The 23,968-nt window shown below is 36.6% G+C and overlaps 1 protein-coding gene across 6 annotated transcripts in view; it reads right to left on the reverse strand.

The window, feature by feature from the left end:
* Nucleotides 1-23,968, reverse strand: part of DENND1A (DENN domain containing 1A) — a 190,619-nt gene that overhangs the window by 160,483 nt on the left and 6,168 nt on the right. For all 6 annotated transcript variants that reach the window (XM_061352575.1, XM_061352574.1, XM_061352576.1 and 3 more), the window contains exon 2: nucleotides 23,754-23,824. In XM_061352575.1, coding sequence (XP_061208559.1) covers nucleotides 23,754-23,824 — 71 coding nt within the window. The remainder of the gene's footprint in view (nucleotides 1-23,753; nucleotides 23,825-23,968) is intronic.

The following is a 23,968-nucleotide window of genomic DNA, read 5'->3' on the forward strand; positions in this document are numbered from 1 at the left end:
TGCCTTTAATATACAGTTTGTATACAGTCTGCTTTTGATGACACATCTCGTAACAGCATCAGAATGGCTAATCCATATAACCTGGAACCCTACACTTAAGAAAACCACCTTTAAATCGTGCCTCGCAGCCACCTGTTCACACTTCCTCATGTTTTTACAAGTACTTTATATTTAACATTGCATCAGCTCCATTGCTTCAGCTTTTAAATGGTCTGGGAATATTTACTAAACTTTTGGTATCTTTATTTGGAAAACACTACACAACGAAAAAAGAAACTGAACCACATCTTGTCATAGCTTCATCAGTTTACCCATTCTTCACTGTTAACCTATGTCCATTTGAAAGGTATCTTCAACTACACTTACCTACATATATTCACAATTATATTTAAATTCTCTGTGGCCACTACGTGAAGTTCCAGGAAGCTGGAGCACCCTCACTAAACCAAGAATCACATAAACAGAGGAAATACAGGAGGGGAGCTCTGCCAAGCACTCAGAATTCAGCTTGAAGCAGCACCACTACCATCAGTAAAATATGCTCCAGAACTCATACAAAATACTCGGTAAAGACATGAACATAACAGACTGTCAACTCTGCCTATGAAACTAAAGTAGCTTGAAAACTTCAAACACTTTTACTAACAGTAACTTGTTTTGCACGCTGCTGCAAACAGCTCTAGCTCCACTTCCTACAGACGGTAAGAAACCCTTTGCAGTTTCTTACTGTCTCAAAACACAGTGAATGCTGTCATTCTGCGTACTTAACAGCTGTTCTAATGAAATTATCTTCAAATATTTTCCTACTTTCATATTCCATAGGCAAAGTAAATATGTAAAATATTTTTATCAAGTTCAGGAGAGTGGAATCTATGTGCTGACATAAGCAAGGGAAAGGACAAGACCAAAATCCTACCCAACCTCTTGGGTTGTTACAGTGAAGAACAGAGCTTGAAGATTTCAAGTGCACCACTCACCTATAAGGTCATAAAGCATTAAAAGCTCAGCTGAGGTCAGCAAAAGGCAACATTGCGAACAGACAAAGTGAAAGTTAGCAGTAAAGATGAAATCATGAATTATGAAGCTCCCATGAATTATGGAGGCTGCTTCTCAAACTAAACTTTTCCCAACCCCAAAACACGAACTCAGGTTGTGCTACAGGTTGAACTTGTATGTTGATCGTAACTCAGTATCTCCTGTTTATCTTTCATTACATCTGATTCTGCGGTTTCAGCTCCCAAAGATGACAAGATATGCACAGTTTCTGCCTAAAGCAAGCACTGACAAGCTTCTCCAGAAAATAACCATGTATTGATGTTGATAGCACCAGTAATTGTAAGTTACAAGTGTAAAGCAGGAAGTATGCAAACAACAGCTTTCCAAAACAAAGCTAAAACACACCATCTTATCTTCAATCTCCCCATCTTGTACAGGCACAAGTCCAGTACATATACAGCACACATTAAAATGAAACTGCTGGTACTAAGAGCCAATTTTATTCCTAATGCTTACACTCTGGTTTGAAAAGCTTTCAAACCAATGGCATGTCACATAAATTTCCTAAGATTCACGAGTGACTTCACTGAAGTCAGAGTGGGTTCACTTACCAACCTGGTACTTCATCACAGGCCCCCTTCCCAGTGGATACAGTTCCATACAATGCAGCTGCTGCCTACAAGGCCTAGGCTGGCCAAAGGCCTGGAGATTCACTAGCCCTTATTGCTCACAACCAACAGCCTGTTCTAGGGAGGGCCAGTGAGGAAAACCAGATATAAAAGGGATCACATGGTTGTTTTGAGGCAGTTTCCTTTGCAACTATTTTAAGAGGTGGATTTGAGGGAAGCTACTGAACCCCTTATTCTATGAACAATATGTGAAATCTTTGTAACTGATCATATCTTTTATTCTGAAGAGAGGTAAGAGAAGATAATGCTGTTTCTCAGTGATACAAGAGTAAAACTCTTGGGTACTGTCACAGTGGCATTTTGATTCCTTGCCATGCATTTACAGACTATCAACAAATGGATAAAACAAACCACTGATTCCACACTGGGTGAATACAGTTTCCACTGCTAACACATTTAGTTCTTCCCTCCAGTAGCAAGAGAGTCTACCTCACATCTATGCACATTATGTAGAGCACTGTATTGATTACTCAACCATACTCAAGTTATTATTGTTAGTATTTTACTAAAGATGTGAATGTTTCCAAGTTCTGAAAGCCATTACTGCCTCTCCCTACAGAACCTTGTTTGACAAAAAGCCAAATACAGAAGAATATTGAAATTAGCTGTGAACTGTATAATCCCATTGTTCAATTTCATGGCATTTAAGACACTACCTTCCCCTCCTCACAAGTCTAGATGTTAATCCATGCTGTAACCTGATTTAATTTTCCAGATGACAGGATGGGAACATGCTACAATGGCATATTAGTGTAACTATGCTGCTCTTTTACTCCCAACTTTTCTTACATCATAAATTGAAGAGGTTTGCTTTTAAAAGAGGCATGCTTAATTAGTTCTGAAAAATAGAGCAACTCACACTGGTCTGTATTTGTAGTGTATGGAATTATAAAACCAGGGAAGTTCTTCCAAAAATTATCAGAAAATCCTTCCCAGGGTAAACCCCACAAACCAACAGGTACCAACCTGTTTCTTCTGATAAAAGCCAGCCATTTAATCCACACTGGCTACAAATCATTCAGATATACTAATCCCAAATTCAAAAATACAGTGAAAATTACTTAATTTTTCCTCTTTAACGAAATGATTTACCTTATTCATTTCTTTTAAGCCTTTATAGCTGCAATCCATCTATATGAAATGGAATTCCATTCAGAGCAACTTCTGCAGCACAACTAAAAAGTAATGTAAACTTCTTTCCAAACCTCTGCAAACTCCTTGATGTCCTGTATTCAGTACAGCCAAACAGTTTTACTGGCCCTGAACTGCTGCAGATTTGGCATTCAGAGATCATCAAGGAATGGGGCAGGAGGAGGAGGGAGAAAGGATGAGGGGGGTGGGGAGTGGAGAAAATGGAAAATGTGGGAGAGAAAAAACCTACACACACAAGAAGACAGACAAGAAACCTTGTAACAAGTTCTGGCACAAAATACATATGGAATAACATTTTCATTTATCTGGATGTGAAGCTTTAAGAAGTTTTCTTCTTAAAGTACTCCACTTTCTAAAAGTGTGCAAGTCAGAAAACAACCAAGATACAACAGAAACTTCTGTATCTTAAAAACTGTATTAAAAAAATCCCACTAAAAACTCATACACAAAAAGCCCCTGGCAGCACCACAATGCATGCAACTGAAGTTACCACAAAATATCAATACGCTCAGTCAGCATTCATAGCAGTTCAATATTCAAAACCACAGCCCACATGTGAATAGTATGCAATGAAACTAGTCACCTGGCAGTTCACATTCACAACAAATACTACATTTCTAGGATGCAGACCACACCGTTTTGACAAGTTAGGCACAGCTAAGTGGACACTGACTCACCGTTCTCAGCTACTGAGGTTTTTGTGAATGATGCAGAATCAGCTGAGTGAATCTGCAAGTACAGATGCTGTTCAAATGAGCCCACTGACAATAAAAACCAGACCTGCAAGGTTGCTCCTCTCTCTCAACAGAGCATTTGGGAGTCTGCCCTGCAAGTGGCAAAAGCCTCACTGGTAACATGAAAATGCTTTTCATAAGAGTTTAATCTAGAAACAGAATCTAAGGTTTACAACTCACACAAAATGCTGTTCAGAGTTAGGCAAAGTGATTCAAAAGCAGGGATGACTGAGAGCAAACGCAACATAAAATATGCATCATAGAAAACAGGAAGAAGGGAGAAAACCAGAACAAATTAAGCAAGTCACTATGATTTTCATAATTGTTTTGTATTATTAACGCATCAAGAGCCAGAGGGTCAGTGAGGAGCAAAACTTTCCTAGACAACTTGCAGCAGTATACATATAAATTTTTAAAATCCTCCCAAAATAAGGCAGATTAAGCTATATAGCTTACTTATCTTTTTACTTAAGGCTATATACAGTTCTATAGAATAAAGAGATGCAGAAATAATACAATACCCTTCACAATACAGGAATGGGCAAAAGTCAAAGTCGCCCTTATGGGCTGGGCTCCCAACTGACCTCCTCACAGCAGTTTCCCGGTGCATGCTTTAGTCCATCAGCAGATTTATGACCCATTCAGAGTAAACCTTAAGTATGAGCTTGCTTCTAACATCCAAACCAACCTTTCATCTATAGGAGTCTTGGTTAAACTCATTTTACAATCCTACTAAAAAACTAAGGTACAGTAAGCGCAAAATAGGAGCAACACTCACTTCTTGGGTAAGACAACAGCAGAAACAGTCATTGCCTTTTACAGAAAGAAGAGGTTACTTTAGTTTCCTCTTAGCAACTACTCATTAGTTATTTGGTGTCATGTCAAGCTGTTGGACTGTCCGGCTTGCCACTTAAAAGGCATTTAGCATCACACAGGCATTCCACTATGCAAAAGCAGTAGAGTTAAAAATGGTATTTCCAGTTTCCTCTGGCACAGTTCCAACTTTGAAATAATCTGGGTTTGGTTTCAATACCATTTGAAGAGCTAAAGTTTCATAAAATAAACAGATGACGGAGATCTAAAACCACAAAAACCCAATCACTGAAGTCAGCTCTGATCTCAATGTTAGCACAGACATGACCACAAGAAACTGAGGAGTCAGTTCAGTTTATATTTTATTTCAAATCTCTTCTGCAGTATGAAGTCAGTCATCTCTCTCCCAAGGAACAAGATCAGTTCACCCTCCCACAGCATGAAGTTGTGACAGGAGCAGATGAAGTAGCAGTGGATTGAACAAAATGCACGTGTCAGAGTCAAGATCTGACAAATGGTAAGTAAAAGGATATTGGAAAAATTATGCATCAGACTACTTGTTCCATCCTGAACTGCTATTACTTAGATTCTCACATGGAATGGTGTCAGGTTTGACCACAACTTTACCAATTCTTTTAATGGAAGTTGTGAAATGGTTGTGCTGCAAGCACAGGGTGCTCAAAATATGGAATATGGTTGGGGAATTGCCTGTGTTAATTCCTTAAGCCCTTTTGTTTCATCCACACCAAGAAATCAGTTTTTAAAAGTCCGCTGTATAACAGTGGAGATTAACTTCTCTTCTAGTAACACTATAAACTGCAAGAATAAGGAGACATTAGAAAGAATAAGGTGTCTTCAGTGATCATAAAACTCACTATTATTTCTTTACAAACAGGAGTAGAAAACTTTCAGTCCAGATGACTTTTTAAACTGATGATACTGACAAAACTAGAGCTAGAACTATCAAAAGAGGGTGCACAGGGCAGAGCCAAGGCTAAAATAACAGATCATAAACAGAAAACAAAAAACTACTTATTTCAAGTCTTGTTTGTTACATAGTTCTCCTACCTTCATTTGATGTCGTTAGATCTTGTCTATGCAACAATTAATTACTTCGGTGATACCTCAAGTCCACATTAAAGCACGGCTGATGAATCTTTTGAGTTTGGTTTACTACACACTTATGGGGATATTTTTCTTCATGACCATCTGCTCTTCAAACAACCCAGAAATTTAGTATTACAGGAAATCTAAGGCAAACTCCAGGAGCCCTGCAAGGAGCAAATTTTGACTGGATAATGGTATTAGTTCTTCCCCCTCCTCCGTAATTTTAGTCAGCAAATTACACAACAGTTAAAACTTGCAAGAAGTACAGTGAGGGAACATCCCACTTCAGTGTGCAAGAAACCCACAAAGCCTGGTTTACAGAATTAAATACAAAGTGTCTTGAAACATTTTACAGGCTGCCTGTAATAACTGGACAAAAGAGTTTAAACGTGGAAACTGAACAGAAACAGCCACTTTTAAGGAAGCTTTTGGGGGTTTAATATTTTTTTAAATATATATATGTGTGTTTGATCAGTATAATTTTTTTCTCATAACCTTTTCACCACTCTATAAATTTAATAGAGATACGTTTTCAAGTGCTCAGGCCATGAATAGTGAATTTGTTTCTCTCCTGCCTCTTTGCATTTATATTTAAGACAGCAGAGTTGCCTGGTGACAGCCTCTTCACTTCAACAGCAGCTGGCAAGCCCTTCTTGGCCTGCAAAAATGAAAGAAACAGTTAACTAATATTTCATTGCTACGATTTAAATGTGACAATCTGGAAATGCCAATGACACACAGGGTAGGATTTACAAGATAAGATTGCTCAAGTCTCAGAAGCAACAGAGGTAGAAAAATAAAACTGACCTTCATCACATGTAGCTAGTATGCAGCAAAAATGACTCCAGACTTAGTGCATCACCCAGAGCTTAACAATACGAGACACGAGCAGTGACTGTGTAAACCTGCCAATTTCACTTCTATTTCCAGAATGCAAATTTCTCAAGTTACTCAAGGTAAGACCAAAGCAACCAGAGTTTTGACATTTTTACAAGAAACAGTCACCCCCTTTAATATTTACAAGACATGTATTTCAAATTGCTTATGTATGCCTATCTGCCTTCCCGAGATTACCGCTCCTGCTGAAGGCTCACTTATGTGTAGCCCAAAACATTTCTGTAAGCTCACTTTTTACAGCAAAAATAAAAGATTCATATTTGATAAAATCAGAGTTTATTGCCAACCTAGCTCATAACTAACACTAGGATATGAATAAGCACCTTCATTCAAAAAAAATCCTTTTTCAATTAATTTTAAGATAAATTCTTTACGCATTGTCACGTTTGCTACCTTCCTGTGTCAATCCGATCATTCTTAATGCTGTTTGTTGTTTTGAAGAAAGCCAGGAATAACATTTCAATGTCATATTGCTTTTTAGAAATACTATATTACAAGGAGCTCATTTAAAACCACAACGTGGCCATGGCAATCACTCAACTACATTATGAAACCTAACGAAAACAAATCATATTTTCCAACATAGCGCCAGGTTTTCATTGCTAGAAAACATTTCAGTTTTAGAAACATTTTCCAAACAGTTTTATTTTCACTACTTCTGTTTTTCATTTTAATGCTATTAATGCTGTTTTAATTTGCTAATAATCTGTTTTCCATGTACTACAGAACACTTTGCAATCACCTAACTTTTTTTAATCTCTTTCCAGAATTCGCCAATCATAGTGAACTCAGACAGACACGTTATTAGGCACATACATACAAGTACTGCAGAAATACAGTCATTGTGATATGGACTGTCACATTTCAGGTTTAATCTGAACTGACTCAAACAGCACTTGGAACAAAAGTGTTCTAAGCCAACCATAAGTTCTTGAAGCGTTGTACGAAAAAAGAAAAACCCCACAACCCTACTCTTCAGTCTTCAGCAGTTGTATAATTGCCTGAACTACACAGAGAATACCTTCTTTGTTAAACACGCAACAGTGAATACTGATTTCTAAGCCTCAAGCTATGTAACTTTGTAATGTTTAAAACTCTGACCTTACTTTCATACTTCCAATATTGATAGTCTCAAATTGTTTTCAGTTTCAAAGTTCCCAGGTGTTACTTCAGTAGACTACCACCAGCTCCCAGTGACACTGCTCTGCATTATTGATCTGCACAAACACCACCTCCTATGGGAATCTCTCCACACAGCTATACAAGATTCTATAGTAAACAAGCTCTTCGGAAGCATTTTTGGGTTTGATGGCTTCAAAATTTCTGTTATTGCATCCCTGTCTATTGCTGGATGCTTTAGTTATTCAAATGGCACTGAAACAGAAAAAAAAAAAAACAAAAAACAAAAAACAGATTCTATCAAAGATGATATCTTTGACACAGGAAAGTGAAAATCGCATTCTTAATTCTGTTGTTTTCTTTAGTGGAAATGTTAACATAAGTGTTTTTTGGAATGTATAGTAAAACATATCTACCATATAATGAGTCTGATTCACATAGGTTTCATGAGCAACAAAAAACTACCAAACATAGCCATCAATTTCTAGGAGGCACTATTATAAAGAGTAATACTACTGTTGTGGTTTCTACAAGGAGCTTCAGGCTTAACGCATTTACAACTACAGAAATCTTTGGTATTAAATGATCCTACCTGAAACTCACTCCTAAGATTTAAGGTGTTCGAGACCACATATAGAAGACAGCAATGATTATTTTGTTGATACACTTCAGAATTTAGCCTTGCACACTTCAGTACTCAATTTTACCTTCTTGTTTCAGCTTCAGCTGTTTAATATGCCCAACTCAACTTATCAGTCATATTAGTACTGTCCATTCTATCAAAATAGGAAATAAAATCTGTAAGGGCCAGTATGTTGAAAGCAAGTTAAAAAATAGACATTAAAATTGGTCACACTGAGTCTCAGCTATGGCAGCAGCATCACTGAGGTGCTGCATTAGATGAAAGCTTGTAAAAACAGGAAAAGCATTCAATATACTCTCCTGCAAAACAAAGTTTCTGTGGAGTCAGATGTGTTGATGACAGAAGCTGAACCTCTTGAACAGAATTCAAAACCTTTGTGGGGGTGAGGGGAAGGAGGTCTTAATGTGGCAAAACACCTCATGTAGCTAATGACCGCGAGATGAAAGAGAGAAAACCACCAAGTGTTCAGCTACTCAGAATGACTTCTGCCTTCTGGAGTAAAGTTCATTAACTGGACAGCATCAAGCACTGCAAGAGAATGGTGGGTATATCTACACTTGCAGTACTGACCTGCTTCATATCTGCAATGCTTTCAGATGCTATTAACAACACTCACTTTATGTCATGTGTGATGCTACAATAAAAAGGTCTAAACTAAGTTTAGCACATTTAAAGAAGTGCTATCAGCTTCAAGAATAATTTGTTTTATATGAAGAACAGCTTGCTCATACTCAGTGCAACTAGACAAGAAATATATCATTTCACCAAAAAAAATTAACAAACTTTTGCTACTGTAGAAAAGGCAAGGATATCAAAAGGATTTTAAACTGCAAAAATAGAAATGCACTAGGAACACTTTAAGATATTTGAAATCTTCAAGATGTGTGACAGCACATATCCAGCTATCAAGATGCTTCTGGGACAGTGCACTAGTCTAGTTCTGAGATCTTCCCATAGTACTTGGTAGAAACATCACTGAAAGCTAGAGCTATACTCACACCATTGCACACAATCCTATGCCAAGCACTGATAAGCAGAATGATGACGGAAGCAGTTTTCAACAAATCCTAAAAACTGGAAGTAAGCTCCAGAGCTGAGGCGGCTTTCAGCAGAGCAGCATACCTTGAGGAGCGTACACTCATTTCTAATTATCTCATACCAGTACTAATTGGGCTTCTAAGCTTTCTGCTGCTTTTCTGCTTTTTGCAGTTCTGAATTCATATCCCTGTTGTACTCTCATTAAAAGAATTCAAAGTATCAACAGGTCATTTCTAAAACCTGTCCTTCCTGTTCAACTCTCACATTTGCCCTATATCAAGTAGTCTATTTTGTAGTACAGAAGTGAACAGCATTTAAATAATTTACTTAGTGATAATGCTTATTTTTCAACAATTATAGGATCACAACACTTATACTTCATGGCAAAATTGTTCCATAACCTTTTCTTTAATGCCAAAGTTCTCTCCCTCATTTTACACAAGCATATATGCTGAATTTTTAAACGTGAAAGACTGAATTAGAAGTTACACACACAAACACAACTCCTTTTAAAAAGGCTCAAAACACTGTATTTACATCTGCAAGTACTCACTTTATTACTACAACCTTTATAACACAGCTTAGGTTTGCTTCAAACAAAACAGGGTTCTCAGTGATAGAAGCACAAGAAAAAGCCCTCCATACAGTTAGTCTACAAAGAATTAACTGGATTAATTAGCAAGGGATTTGAGAAGCAGCTTGGAGCTAGAAAACCAAAACACTAAATTGTTTAAATACTTTGGCAATGGATCAAGGTTTCTAGGCAGCCCTATGTTCCATTCTCTCCTTTTTTCCTTTTTTTTCCTTCCTCGGTGTTTTAACACATTTAACCTGACAAGGTACTTTTTTCATGAGATATGAATGACACTGTCAAAATACCAAAAAAGAAGATGTGAATTAAAAAAATGCCACAAGCTGTTAGCAATTCTGCCAACATGTATGAGTCCAGGCAACGTTAATTAAAAATCAATAGCTTGGGACATAAATAGCTCTTATCTCTGTTATAGTATATCTCCAACATAACTCTTTCTTAAAGGAAAAAAAAAAAAAAGGCAATGCCTTTGCTATTATACTGACTGAATTGACCACCACAAAGCAAAACGAGTAAGGCAAAAAACACTGAGCAAAGAAACCCATATGAGAAAGGGAGGACAGGAGTATGAATGACTGGAATGTTGCAACCTTGCACTATCATTAACACAGAACAGACTGGAAACAGCCACACCACAAATACTTGCGAAATAAGTTACCAGGAAGAACGAACGTTTCAGGGTTTTAGTGCTAGTATGAGTCTATACAAAATCCTGCATGCCAAGGAAATAAGAATAGCGTAATACATCTTCTGTCAGCTACAGCTTATGAATCAGTATTTTTATTATTCATTTCAACTAAGGATTAGGTTACTGTAAATTCTTCACTAATTACAAAATAAAGGTGAGAAAGAAGCAGGGAACTGCACTCAACTTTCTTCTTTTTTCTTCGAACTAAAGTTACATTAGAAGGCACCAAAGCTAAAAGACTGAAGCTAAACTAAGAACTTAAACCACCACTTTTGAAAGCTGTTTTCCAGTGCCAAAGGTTTGAAAGACTTAAAACCTTTTCCTAACAAGGACTCACATGAGGCACCCCAAGCTGAATACACAGTTTGGGTCTGCCACAAGTCTCAGGCAACTGTGACCATTTAGATTTCTGAATAGTTTCCACAGAAAATGTACTAATATAAAAAAGACTATGTAAAACTCATACTGAAATGGAAAGGTTTTCAGTTTGAAATGAAAGGTTCACTTTTCTATTTGTCTAGTGACTCATACATTATTCATTTATTTATTAACGATGGACATCAAATGCTTCCATTAACACAGTAATCTAAATCAAAGATGAAGAAGCCAACCAGGCACTATTAGGAAAAACTTATTTAATTCAAAATGAAAGAGAAATTTTACTTACGCAAGAGCTTTGTGTATGTACAGCAAGACAGTGAAACACCACACAAATTTCAGTGGAAGAGCAGACCATAAAGTTGTATGGAGCTCTCGGGACAAAAAGGATTATTTTGATAGTCATGACTACAAATCTGAGCTCCCCAGAACCTTTTACAACACATGACCATATACAAGTACAGTTCCACTCAAATACAGAACATAGACCTGCAGATGAGCAGCAACACCAAACTCTGGGTACCACTACAGCAGACAGCCCGTCACTCGAGAGTTAAGAGTCTAGAACATATGAGGAACGATTCCATTCAAGCTATTGCCAGCTTCGGTTTCAGCACAATACAAATTTCAACAAATACAAATTCTGTTGCTGCATTTAAGATAACATGATTATATAACCTTATTTTTTAGTAGGAGAGTACATCAGAACACAGAACTGTTGCTAACAGTATTCCCTTAAAGGGAAAAAACTGAAATTCCACCAATAATGTTTTATATAATTGCAAAAATACAGACTATCACTTTATTAACATTTCATCTTCTCCACTGAAGGTGCAAGAAAATAAAACAATTTGGAGACTTTCTTACATCGTCTGTCTCCATTTTATTTTATCATTATAAATCAAACTGATTATAAGATGCAGAAGTAATTTGTAAACTCTTTCAAAGAACATGATTTACATTTTTCTTCTACAACGATGAAGATAACCCCCTAACATGCTCCACTTGAGTTAAATATTAAAGATACTTATACCAGATATATGGCAAAAATGGAAGATATTTCTTATATGTTTGGAGATTACTTTTAGCATTCTAATGTTGTTTATAATACTGGTGCAAATACTGCCACCAATAAAGAAACAAACATTAAAAAGGTGTCCTTTAAGCTTCCCTTTAAGGCATCTACCATAATCGTATAATTTGCTCTGGACATCATTAAAATGTAAAGTTAATGAGGATTCAGCTGAAAACAGAAGAAATGTAACCTATTTTCAGGCAAAACTTCTAACACTGCAATCAGAGGGAAAACCTCTTTGATGTCTCTTTGTCTCTTCTCATTAATTTTCTTTTGGTTAAAAAAAAAAAAGAAAAAACACAAAGGCTGTTTAAACTAAAAAATGCAGAGAAGTTTAAACATGGTAATTATAGTCAAGCTGCAATGAGGTCATTAGGTTTTTAAAACTTTGAGATAAACAAAATTGAGATGTATGACTATTTTAAAAACATGTCAATACTCAATTTGAATTGTCCATGTGATTGATACCCACTGTATTCTAAGGGTTTGGTCCAGATACAGAATTGCTTCAAGATGATTTAGTGAAGGACCTAAGCGCATACCCAGGGTAAAGCAAAACAATCAATGAATACATCAAAATGAAAAGTGCTCTAATTACCGCATTACTGTATACCACATTTGGTATCTGGAAGAGCAACAAAACATGCTTTTTGCAGTCTCCATGCAAGAAAGATGGCAAATTGTGAGATTCTGCTACTTTTTACCTCTACAGTTCATTAAAGAATAAAATACTAAGCAAGTTAAATAATTCTATTTACTCACTACATCTAGTTTTGTTTGCAAATACTGCCAAGGTACACACCAAGGCCAAACACTTCTGCTTTAGCACACTAATTCTCTCCAGCAGAAAATATCTTTAAGAGCTACTGAATTACACAGTACTGATGGATTCCATCAGTGTTACAACCTATGATACAATACACTGCAGTTTATTGTAGTGAATAATTTACAAGTAAATTTCCTCAAACCATAATCAAAACAATTTTTAAACACTACTGTATACAAAAGCTGATGATAGATTATCACAAACAGGAGGCATTTAAGCCATCAAGTAAAAGCAACAAATATACAGGACAAATATAACATTATCTTTAGTGTAGTAGAACATTAATCACAATGAGGCAAAATAAACACATCTATGATATTTTTCCATGTGTGAATATTACCTCTAGATAAAATGCGATAAGATCAACATATTAGTCTGTGCTTATTGTAAGTATTAATTTTAATGCATTTGTGGACATAGGTTACAGCTCTAATAGAGAAATGTTTACCCTTTTAAATCTTTTTAATATGTTTGATAAACTCCTCTTCAAATTCAACTGAGTGAATGATCAACATGCAATTGTCAGCTAAAACCAGACACTGTTTTAGGTGCAAGTGAGGAGTAACTTTAGAAGAGAATCTCGCACTTAACACAAAGGTAAGTTTGGGGGTTTGTGATTTGGTCTGGGGAGTGGAGGTGGGGTTTTTTCCTGTCTGCCATGTTTTATTACAATTTGATCCTGCCCTTCACAACAGGCCAGTTCTGTTCTACCATCTCTTTCCTACTGAACAGACAGCATAAGCTAATTTCAGTTCTGAGCTGTTTCTCTTTTCTTGGTATCTTTCCCTACTTACTTGCACTGTCTTAGTACAATACTTCAAAAAGATAAACCACATGATTTAAATAACATTAAGTTATATAGGAAGTTTACAAATATGAAAAGTCGAAAGTGTGATTCTACTGTCCACCTACACTGAGATACTTACATCAGCTGCTTTGTCTTCACATCTTACCAATGGATTTGAGTCTATTAATTGTTTTCGATAGGTGTTTTTCCACAGACTGATGATCCGCTTTTACAATCTTTGGAACAGAAGATCTCAAAAGTATCTTACAGTCAACTACACGTAAGGGAAGAGTAATTATCTACTTAAGAGACAAAATAATGTAAGAATCAATTTTTTAAAAGGTAATGTTACCACTATTTACACTCATGTAGTTTCAATGTAAATGACCTTTCAAAGAAACTAAAGATGGGATTCAGTTAATCCCAGTAGAATGCAATGGGAGCTGTGAGCATATTTCATTTTACCACCATTTCAAACCCTAGCACAAATTCTAAGTGTGAAAATTCCTTTGGTTACAGTATCCAAGATACAACCTTAAAGGCCCTCACTGGAAGTTCTGGGGTTCTTTTCCCCCCATTCCTCCCCTATGTGTATATACTGTAATAGTTGACCAAGTCTGGGGCAGACCACATGTTTTTGGCACAGTAAATAGGACCCTTAATTCCTGCTCCTCATCTTTAACTGGTGTTTTCCACCCAAATTATGATGTTCTACAGGGTGCTTCGATACAGCCTTGTATTATTTGACTCTTATTCAAGAGTATACATCACTTGATTTTACTTGTTAGTTGATCAATTAGAAAACATTCACCAACAGCCAGACATGAAAGAGTTTACAAAAACCACAATCAACTTTAAATATTGGGTGTTTTGAGGTTCTGGTTGTTTGGTGGGCTTTGGTTTTTTCTAAGTTTTTTTTGTTGCTGGGATTTTTTTTACTCCCCAAAGAAGGGTAAGCAAATGAACTATCCAGACTTTAACCCATTCCAGATAACTGATTATCACAGCCAGCATTTTGTTCCCACCCCTCCATCCAAGGTTATCCTCCTTAATATTGCAGATCAACTTCCTTGGTTTCTACCCCACTCTTCCATCAAATAAATCCTATTTAAAAAATCTATCAAAAGCTGTTTCCATCTTAAAAAAAAAGACATACAAATCATCATCCCAAGAGCCAACAATCTGTTAGCATCTGGAATTTTGACAGTTTACCAAAACCTGGTAGTTTCAGCAAGGCCAAAAACCTCTCTACTCCTCCGTCAGGGTTCAGAAGCATTCCCTCACCACTCTATCCAAAGACAGAATCCAGTGGAGAGCAGGAGATACACCTTGCTCACAGATAATGAACCAAAAAAACCAACAAATAGCACCCAAGAAAAACCAAAACCAACAACAAAAACCCACAAGAAACCCTGACAATGTCTCTTTTTGTTCATGACAATAAAATATCACACCAAAGAGAAGCAAACCAATACTGCCTCGGGCATTCTGATAGGTCTCTTTTTGAATTAGAGTTTACATTCTCTTCTTGCAAGGAGCTACCACTACAAAAAGAACCAGCAATAAAAATAGATCTAGGTCATCTTTTGCTTTACTAAATTTGCTTTGCTTGCACATCAAACTTAATGTAGTGCTCTAGGTAGAATTACCAACCTGAATGTTAACAGCCTGAACACAGACACAATTTCTAAACTCCAACAGAAACACTAATACGGAGTATCAGTAGAACTGTGGATGGACCAACTGTCAGTCATTTCTAGAACACTGCTTACAAAACCCCCCAAAACCACTATTCTTAACCTACAGGAGTCTACTTTAAAGTCATTACTACTTTGTTTCTTTGTCATCTGAATGACACCCTAATTAAAAGTTCTTTACAGAAATGTCTCTCTCTCGATTAACAGCTGACTGCAGATGCATTAAGCTGTAAGCAAAAGTTAACACTCATTAATGAAATTACCTGTTGTGATTAAATAAAGACAATCAAAACAAACCACCTTGGAAATTCTTGTGACTGAGAATGAACTAAAGTTAAAACTACTCCCTTAAATAAAGTCAGTCACACACACACCCCCTTTAATAACTTTTTGACCCTATTCAAAGTACAATCTGTTTGCAGTTCTTGGAATAACAGGCCTACTCTTAAAGGAGCACATTAATGGAGAGTTAATCACAACAAGTGCTTCATCAAATTCTTAAATGATTCAAATGCTGAAATATTAAATGTTTCAGTATTTGGTATCTAAATTGAGTCTCTCAAGAACTCTTTAAAAGAGCCACCACTCAAACTGCTCTGTAAACTGAAGGAAAATTTTAAGTACAGCTGATGAATGAAAGTAATTCGTTAAAACCACTAAAAAAGCACCCTAAAAAAGTTTCAGTTTAGCAGTTAATTTCAACCTGCAGTTAAAAAGGCACTAGCTGTCAGTCAGTTTTCTCACCCAACTCTATCATGAAAAGAAAAACTGACAGATCACAGGAGCTTGCCTTTGTAAACCAATTCGGGAACTTTCATGCTTCTTATTTGTTAGGTTAAAGGTTAAATTGCTGACCTCTGCCCTCCTGCTTAGCAGCCTTTCCCTTTTTCTGTAAAGCTTTATTTTGGGGCTGTATTTACATGGATTAGTCTCTTTTCACGCTAAGAAGGAATCTGTTCACAGCCAAAGCCTTAGTTCTGGTTGTACAAAAAGCAGTCACAATTATTCAGCAGCAGACAATGACCATATTGTGGATTTACAAAAAAACCACCTCAGCCATGGCAAGTTCTGTCCTTGCTGCACAAAACAATAGAAGAAAAAAATCTTATCAAGCATTCAAGAGAAAGCAAACAAAGCAGGCCCACTGTGAACTTGATGAAGATGTCAAGCTCCTTTAAAAAAATATAAATCAACAAAAGAGTTTAAAGTCTTGTGAGTGAGACTTTCTGTGCTGAATTTTTCTGTCTAGTTCAACAGTGCCAGCAGTAGCAATATAGTGCAGATTAGACTGTAGACAGAAGTGGTTAAAGCATGAAGCAAAAAGAACAAACAGATCTCTTCCCACAAAATAACTTGTAAAAATTGAAGGACATTCAATTATACTTGATATTAACATTTGGGGGTTTTATTAAATCCAGTATCATCAGCTAATAACACACCTGAAAATGCATTAGATAAAATTTGTGATTACTTGGAACATGACAAATTCTAGAATCTTTTCACAAAGTGAGTTTCTCTTCAAACTGATTTAAAGGTTTCATTTATACTGTAAAAGCCAAGCTGTCAACTGTCTTCAAAGGACACACTTCAGCCCACGCTACTTCCTTGATCTGGGCACTGCAGTCCCAGTAAGTTCTTTTTGAAAATCTTCCATCTTGTTTGTATGTAGAAGAAAAGCAATCAAATGGAAATAGAGAAACAAAGCAGCAGCTTAGGAGAACTGGAAATTCCAGATACTAACTATCCCAAATACTGTTAGATTTGGTTACTTTTTCACTCCTGCTATAGGAAGTTCATGGGAGCAACACAATACTGTAAAGATGGGACAGGAAAACTTGACATACTTCAATTACAGCACATGTTCAACAGAAAACTTTATTTAATGGAAATCGATCTGAGTTTCACACTTCCTTTGTTATTCCTAAATCTTCAGTATGTTATCTACTCCTCGATACAGAACAGCAAACTTCAACCAAGAAAATGTTTTCACCATAAAATAATAAAGGTTACTCTGAGAGGTGCACAGGAAAGATTTACAGACTTCTTAATGACCAATTTGGAACTTAATCCTACTCCAGTAACTTTGCTTTTGTTCAAGAAAACACTTCATCTGGATGGGAGGTGCTGCATATAACCTATTACAAAAAGGTAACGATAAGGAATAGCAATGTGTCTGTTCTGCAGAGAAAGAAACCCACTAGCTCTCTCTACCTGTCGAAGTCCTATCATTGAAACCACAGTGACAACTGTAGAATAATTTTAGGGCACATCACGACTTCTCCAGTAGAGTTAAGGACTTCGATTAGTTTAAGTTATAACATTTGTGATGTACTGGGAAGGGGGGAGGAAGGGGAAGAACTATTGCAACACAAGGCTAGAACATGAAAAGTAAAGAAGGAAGTACTTAAAACTACTCACAAGCTTCTAGTAGGAACAAGATTAGTAGTACATGCTACTCTCAGAGCCAATTCAAATGCAAATCTCATCCTTTCTCTCAAACAATGATAAACTACCTCAGAGTTAATAGTTTCCTTCTAAGATTCATCTCCCTTTTCAACTTAGTGATATGTTTTGGAGAAAAGAAAGAAGCACATGGTGAGTCTTACAGCAAGACCTTTTAAATCCTGTCATAAAAGAAGTAGTATAAACTACATTTCATTTCCTAATCCAGTGAACATTTGTTAAACTCTAATACACTTACACTTTGTCCATGCTACTGCATGTAGGCTTCTAACTTACCATGGGTTTTTTAAAAAAAAAAAAAGAAAAAAAAAAAAAAGAAAGAAAGAAATCCTTTAGCTGTGCTAAACCATTTTAGCTTTTTCCTTGAACACACAGCAAGAATTTATGCTACACTCACAAAAAGATGAAAGATGAGGTCCTTGGAGAGAAAGGCCTTTTGGCACACTACATGGTAAAGCTACAGATTTGACATACTTCTATACTGTCTGCTTTGGCGAGAACACAAAAGCCCTATACAAAAGCATGCTACGTCCTCCCAGACAAGGGTGTAAGGGGGTGTCTTACTCTGTGAGCATTTACTTTCAAATGTTCATACTTCAGAGTCTATTTTGATCGGTTACTTTAGACTAACAAATTCTCTTTTTCTACATGAACAGTTTGACAGTTAAGACTACAATTCTCCTTGCAGGCCCATCTAACAAGAGAGGATCTTTGGCTTAGGTCCAGCAAGATCCTTGAATTGATCACATCATACTTCTGATAAGTGATCTGCAGCAGCTTTAAGACCATAAAGTGTTTTGAAAGTTAAAAGAAGTATTTGTTAAATAGTATGCTTTCACTTTCTTTATATAGGTATTTAAACTGAAATTGCAAGGAGTCTACTTCTCAAAAAACCAAAGTCTTTCAACTGAGGTTTAAAAACAGAAAATGCAGTTCCAATGCACTCCACTTGAAAGCGTACAGCATGTCGGTAGTATAGGACTGAATTTCTACAGGTGCTTAAGCTAATTGAAGCAATTTTAACTTGTACAAGAAACAGTACAAGTTCTTTGTAATTCACTACCTCAATTTCTGTGACGTTTTACTACTACGAGATGCCACGATAAATACCCAAACCCTCCATTAGGACAATCTCATAAAATGCATTTTCCTTTCCTTTACATGAAGTTATTTAAGCATCACAGCAGAAAGGCAAAACTAATGCAATTATAGATTACGTCTAGACTATATAAGTGGTATCTTCTGGGCAATAAACTATATTATTATTCCCCTCTATCTGTGATTTTTGAGGCTCTACTCTATTAAATTCCTGAAGGTCAAACTCTATCACTGAAACCTCTAAAATCTCTAAAGTTTTTTGTTTGGCTGTGGTTTTTTAAAAGCAATACACCTGGACTGGCAGATGGCCTCCTTGTATCAAAGTGACCAGGAAAGCTAGAACTTCTACTGCAAGAACTACACAGCACTAAAATCCATAACAGCAAAGACACAAACCCACCACATAGGCTATAGAACATTAAAGTCCTATATGTGAATTGGAATTTGTCCTAGTAATCCTTTTTTTTTTAAGTCCTAACAATCTTTCTATTCACCTGGAGTGGTTGAAAGCCAAAGCTGAAATAGCCATACTCTAAGAGTTAACTTAGTCATGCCCATGTGTACAGTTAGCAACTTATGCCATCCAGTTATACCACTGCACAAAAGGCACCTGTTAAAACTATTTAGCCTAAATCAGCCTATTTGCCAGGTTTCTGCATTAACCTTGGAACTGCACCTTTTCCTCTGAGTCACAGTCATTACCCAGCACTCACCTGAAACAATCAGAGAACACTCTTAAGTTTTAGTCAATATTTTCCCTACAACAATATTCCATTTTTAAAATAAAACCATGACTGCTTTTTCCTCTCTTCCTCAAAGTATGTGGGAGTTGGTGAAAAACACTGGACTTGCAAAGTTCCTATGCTTGACATACTTAGACTCGACACACACACCACAGATTTATCACTAGATAAGTTCTATGTACCGTCACTGTAAAGAGGCAGACTCCATTCTTTTTATTCAGTTTTGCTGCCCTAGATGTTTGGTGAGAACACATCAACATGTTATTGTAAGAGGATATGGACAAGAGAACAGTGCTATTTGATGAAACTGAAAATTAGAACATGAATGAAAGCATCACTGAAATACCAAGTGAAGAAATTCTGAATTCCAGACAGCACCCTCCCAAAAAAAAAAAAAAAGTGGGAAAAACTGAAGAAAGCTGTTTTTTATTTTTATTCCATTTTAGGAAGTCAAATATTCTTTTAAAGGAAAAAAACCCACAAACCAACCACACTACTAACTTAGATTCAGTTAGCTAAGGGGAATTCCCAGCTTCCAAGGAAATCACAATCACAATGTGAAAAAAAATGGTTTGGCAATTGTCTTTTTCCTCAAGGAAATCCCTTCTTAATAACAAATGCTCATCTTAATGCTGCTGGTCACAGCTGCAGATATCTTGCTTCACAGTTCACAAAACAAAGATACACATTAATGTAAAGTGGCCCAGTAAAAAAAAAAAAAAGGAAATAAATCCGAAGTCCCCAAAGAAGATCTATGAACAGAACAGAGAAAAAGCAGAAACCACAGCTTTTAGATACAACTGAATGCTGGAACTGTATAATGTACCAAAGACTTTGTGTGCGAGAAATACACAAATCAGCAATGCTGTGCACAGATGATCATTATTTCTAAACAATCTAGAGGGGAAAGGACAGAGAGACCACAGCTGGGCTGATCCAGGGATCATTTCCTTCCACGGTTCACACATTTCATTGTGGTTTGGAAGAATTCTGCCTGGACTGGAATAAAACAATGTTTGCTTTTTCAACTTCTTTGGTTTCACTGAAGTTTTTCTCTTCATACCTTACTAAGAACACAAAACATCCTCCAGATGTTCCCGAAGCTTTTGTTTCTAGGAATCAGATCTTACGATCATCAGATAATTCAGGCTGGAAGGAACCTCTGGGAGGTCTCTAGTCCAACCTCCTGCTCAAGGAGGGCCACACATAAGGTCAGATCAGGTTGTTCAGGCTGTGATCCAGCTGGGTCTTGAAAATCTCCAAGGATGGAGATTGCACAAACTCTGGGAGTGACATGGTCCAATTCTTGACTGTCCTCATGATGAACACATTCCTGATACTCAATTTAAACACCTCTTGATTCAATCTATGTTATTGCCTCTTGTCCTGCCACGCACTACCTTAAGGAGCCTGGATATCTAATCTTGATGAATTCCTCCTAGGTATGGAAGGCTGCTCTTCAGATTCCCTGAAGTCTTCTCCAGGTTAAACAAGCCCAGCATTCTGAACCTCTCCTCACGGTGCAAGTGCTCTAGCTCACTCACCATCTTGGTGGCTCTCCATTGAACTTGTTCCAGTTTACTGAAGTCTTTCCTGAAGCCCAGAACAGATTTTTACCTTCTGCAGTCCACTATCTTGGTAAGAAAAAGGGAGCCTTCTATATCAAGCATTAGAACAGGCTGTTCAGGGAAGTGGTGGAGTCACGATCCCTGGAGGTGTTTAAAAGGCATGTAAACGTGGTACATAGGGACATGGTTTAGAGGTGGACTTGGCAGTGCTGGGTTAGCAGTTGGACTCGATGATCTTAAAGGAGTTTTCCAACCTAAATGATTCTATGATTCTATATGATAGTCAATGGATAATGCTGCTTTCATTAATTTCAAAAGTAATTAACCAAATAAACATATAAGACAAGATTATTACAGAGGCAATAAAACTACTTGAACGTACAATTATAAATAGTAAATAACGCAAGTCAGTATCTCCTCTTACAGCAACATGAAGTGAACAAAAGATGTTAATTTCTGTTGATATTTAACAGACACATGGAAAGCATCCTTTGCTACTTTCATACTTTTACTCTTCTGATTCTTCCCCCATCCCAGCAGGGAGGAGTGAGTGGCTGCGTGGTGCTCAGCTGTCGGCTGGGGTTTAACAACCACAGCTACACAAACTTCTGAATACAACAAGAGGCATGTTTTACCATCCCACAAGCCACACAATCTCCCACACTAGGGCTGTCACAGCTTTGGAGCAATTTATTCTCCTCAAAACCATGCCAGAAGACTGATACAAGAACTAAGAGCATTGTAAGTGATAAACAGCACACAAACTTCAAAACCAGCTGTCTTGATTAATTTTGGGATCCATTACATGGGAAGAAATAGGGGTTTTTTTAAACATGCCTGATAATTTTCTCCTTATACACCTTTTATAAATTTTGCTTTTCTTAATAGTAACTGCTGCTTGCCGTGTTACATACATTCACTGACTGAAAAAAAAAAAAAAAAAACCAGCCCAAAAGTTGATATATATTCTTGGTTTACTACCAAGAATTAGAAAAGACCACATGGAAGTCTCTAGGTTTGTATTTCTAGAATGGTCCTTTGCCCAGGATACCGAATGGCTGTTAAAGACAGCTGATGCTGAGGAGAACCAAACCACAGCTTTCATTTAGAATATGACAGAGTATCTGGGGATACCCAAATCTGAAAATAAAGAGTGGTTCCTAAATACATAACAATTGGTTGGGAAAAATCTTTTAAAAAATTATTCAGAGAATCAATAACTTCAGAATATGTGAGTTGTAAAAGCAATTACTAGAACATTTTTTACTCACTAAAAGAATTTTCTTATGATTTTGCACCTACAAGTGCATACAACAAACCTAAAATCACAACCAAAAGAAACTCCCACAAAATCAGTTGGTTTATAGAACAAAATGTATACTAAATTCTCCAATTAAAAACCTGTAAAGTAGTTTCCGTGCTTTTTAACCCACCTTCCCACAGCAGGGAATTAATCCCTCCAGGGGGATGCAAACAAACTTCAAAGAGAAGATTATACCCAGACACTAGTACTGTACAATGTAATGTTTATGGTCAAATTTGTTCGGATTTTCTGGCACTAGAATCCAGGTCAGATGTGCAGAAACAAAGACTAGTTATTAAAAGGGCTCCTGCAGTTACATCAAATAGTCTTCAAGGCATACAGCAGTAGAAGAAGCCAAGACTGTATTCCAGTTACAGCTCCTATGGAGGCCTTGGCAGTAAAGAGTAGCAGCTATTTCACTTTCGCTGATTGTAACAAATACAGATATAAAAGGAAGCAAGTGGCTTTTCAGTCAAGAAAATACAAAAATCCTTTCTACTGGATATACATATATACAGTATACACATGATAACTTCATAAAAGAAATATTACTTCAGTATCTGTTGACGCATCATCACGATTTAATTTTTACTCCACCCCTTTTCATAACATTCTGGAGACTGATCTCACAAAACATCATCTTAAACTAAATTCTGGGATTACAAGTTTCAGCCTTTGGTTGTCCTGCTTATTTGACCAAATTCCTCAGATTTGGAAAGAAGCACCATCAAAAATTCAAAGGTATATTTACATGTTGATTTCAGCAGTTATGAGACTTCTCTAGCACAAACACAGGAATACTTGCCAGAAATAACATTCAAAAAAATACTTGCATAATTATGGATTAATAACAATGTCTGGTAAAAACAGATAACCAAATCATATGCTGTATTCATGCCTTATTTCTAGATAAAAGCATTTGATCAAGAGAAGAATCCTGGGAACAGATAAAAGTACTTCTGTAGCAAGTAAGAAAGAGGAAGTAAATGTAAATTCTGCACAAGAAATTTGAGAGCATTTTTTGTTTTAAAACTACCCATTTCTCATATGAGCAGCAAATACAAGTGTGAAATACATTTATTTTTTCAACTTAATGAACCAAGAGTTATTTCTATTTTAAAAGACAAATAAAAAAGGCAAAACAGTAAAACTGCCCACAACCAGGGATGGAGACAAGAACTTCTCCTTATTAGACCTAAATGTAAAAGATCGCACAGAACCAGTGATTAAGGGATCTTTACAAGCTAGAACAGCACAGTATTAAATATACCTCATTATCTCAAAGTCCATGGTTCTTAAGAATAGTTTTAGCCAATAAATAGATAGAATTACAGTGCAAAACCATACCTTTCCCAACGCAACTGATTCCTGAGTAGGTGACTTCTGCGTACACTTCAAAGGTAGTGTCTGGATTTTGTCTGAAAGGAAAAAAACCCCAAGGTTTAGCACATTAAGTTTTTTTTCCAAGTGCACTTTCAACGACAGTGTCAAAAAGGGTTCTAACAATGCATATCTCACAATAAACTAGATTTCTCAACCTATCATCTGTGATGATTTCACAT

The sequence above is a fragment of the Neopsephotus bourkii genome, unplaced genomic scaffold (assembly GCF_033783945.1).
Source record: "Neopsephotus bourkii isolate Nb327-2 ecotype Australia unplaced genomic scaffold, CSIRO-AGI_Nbou_v1 NB_659, whole genome shotgun sequence".
Classification (NCBI taxonomy): Eukaryota; Metazoa; Chordata; class Aves; order Psittaciformes; family Psittacidae; genus Neopsephotus; species Neopsephotus bourkii.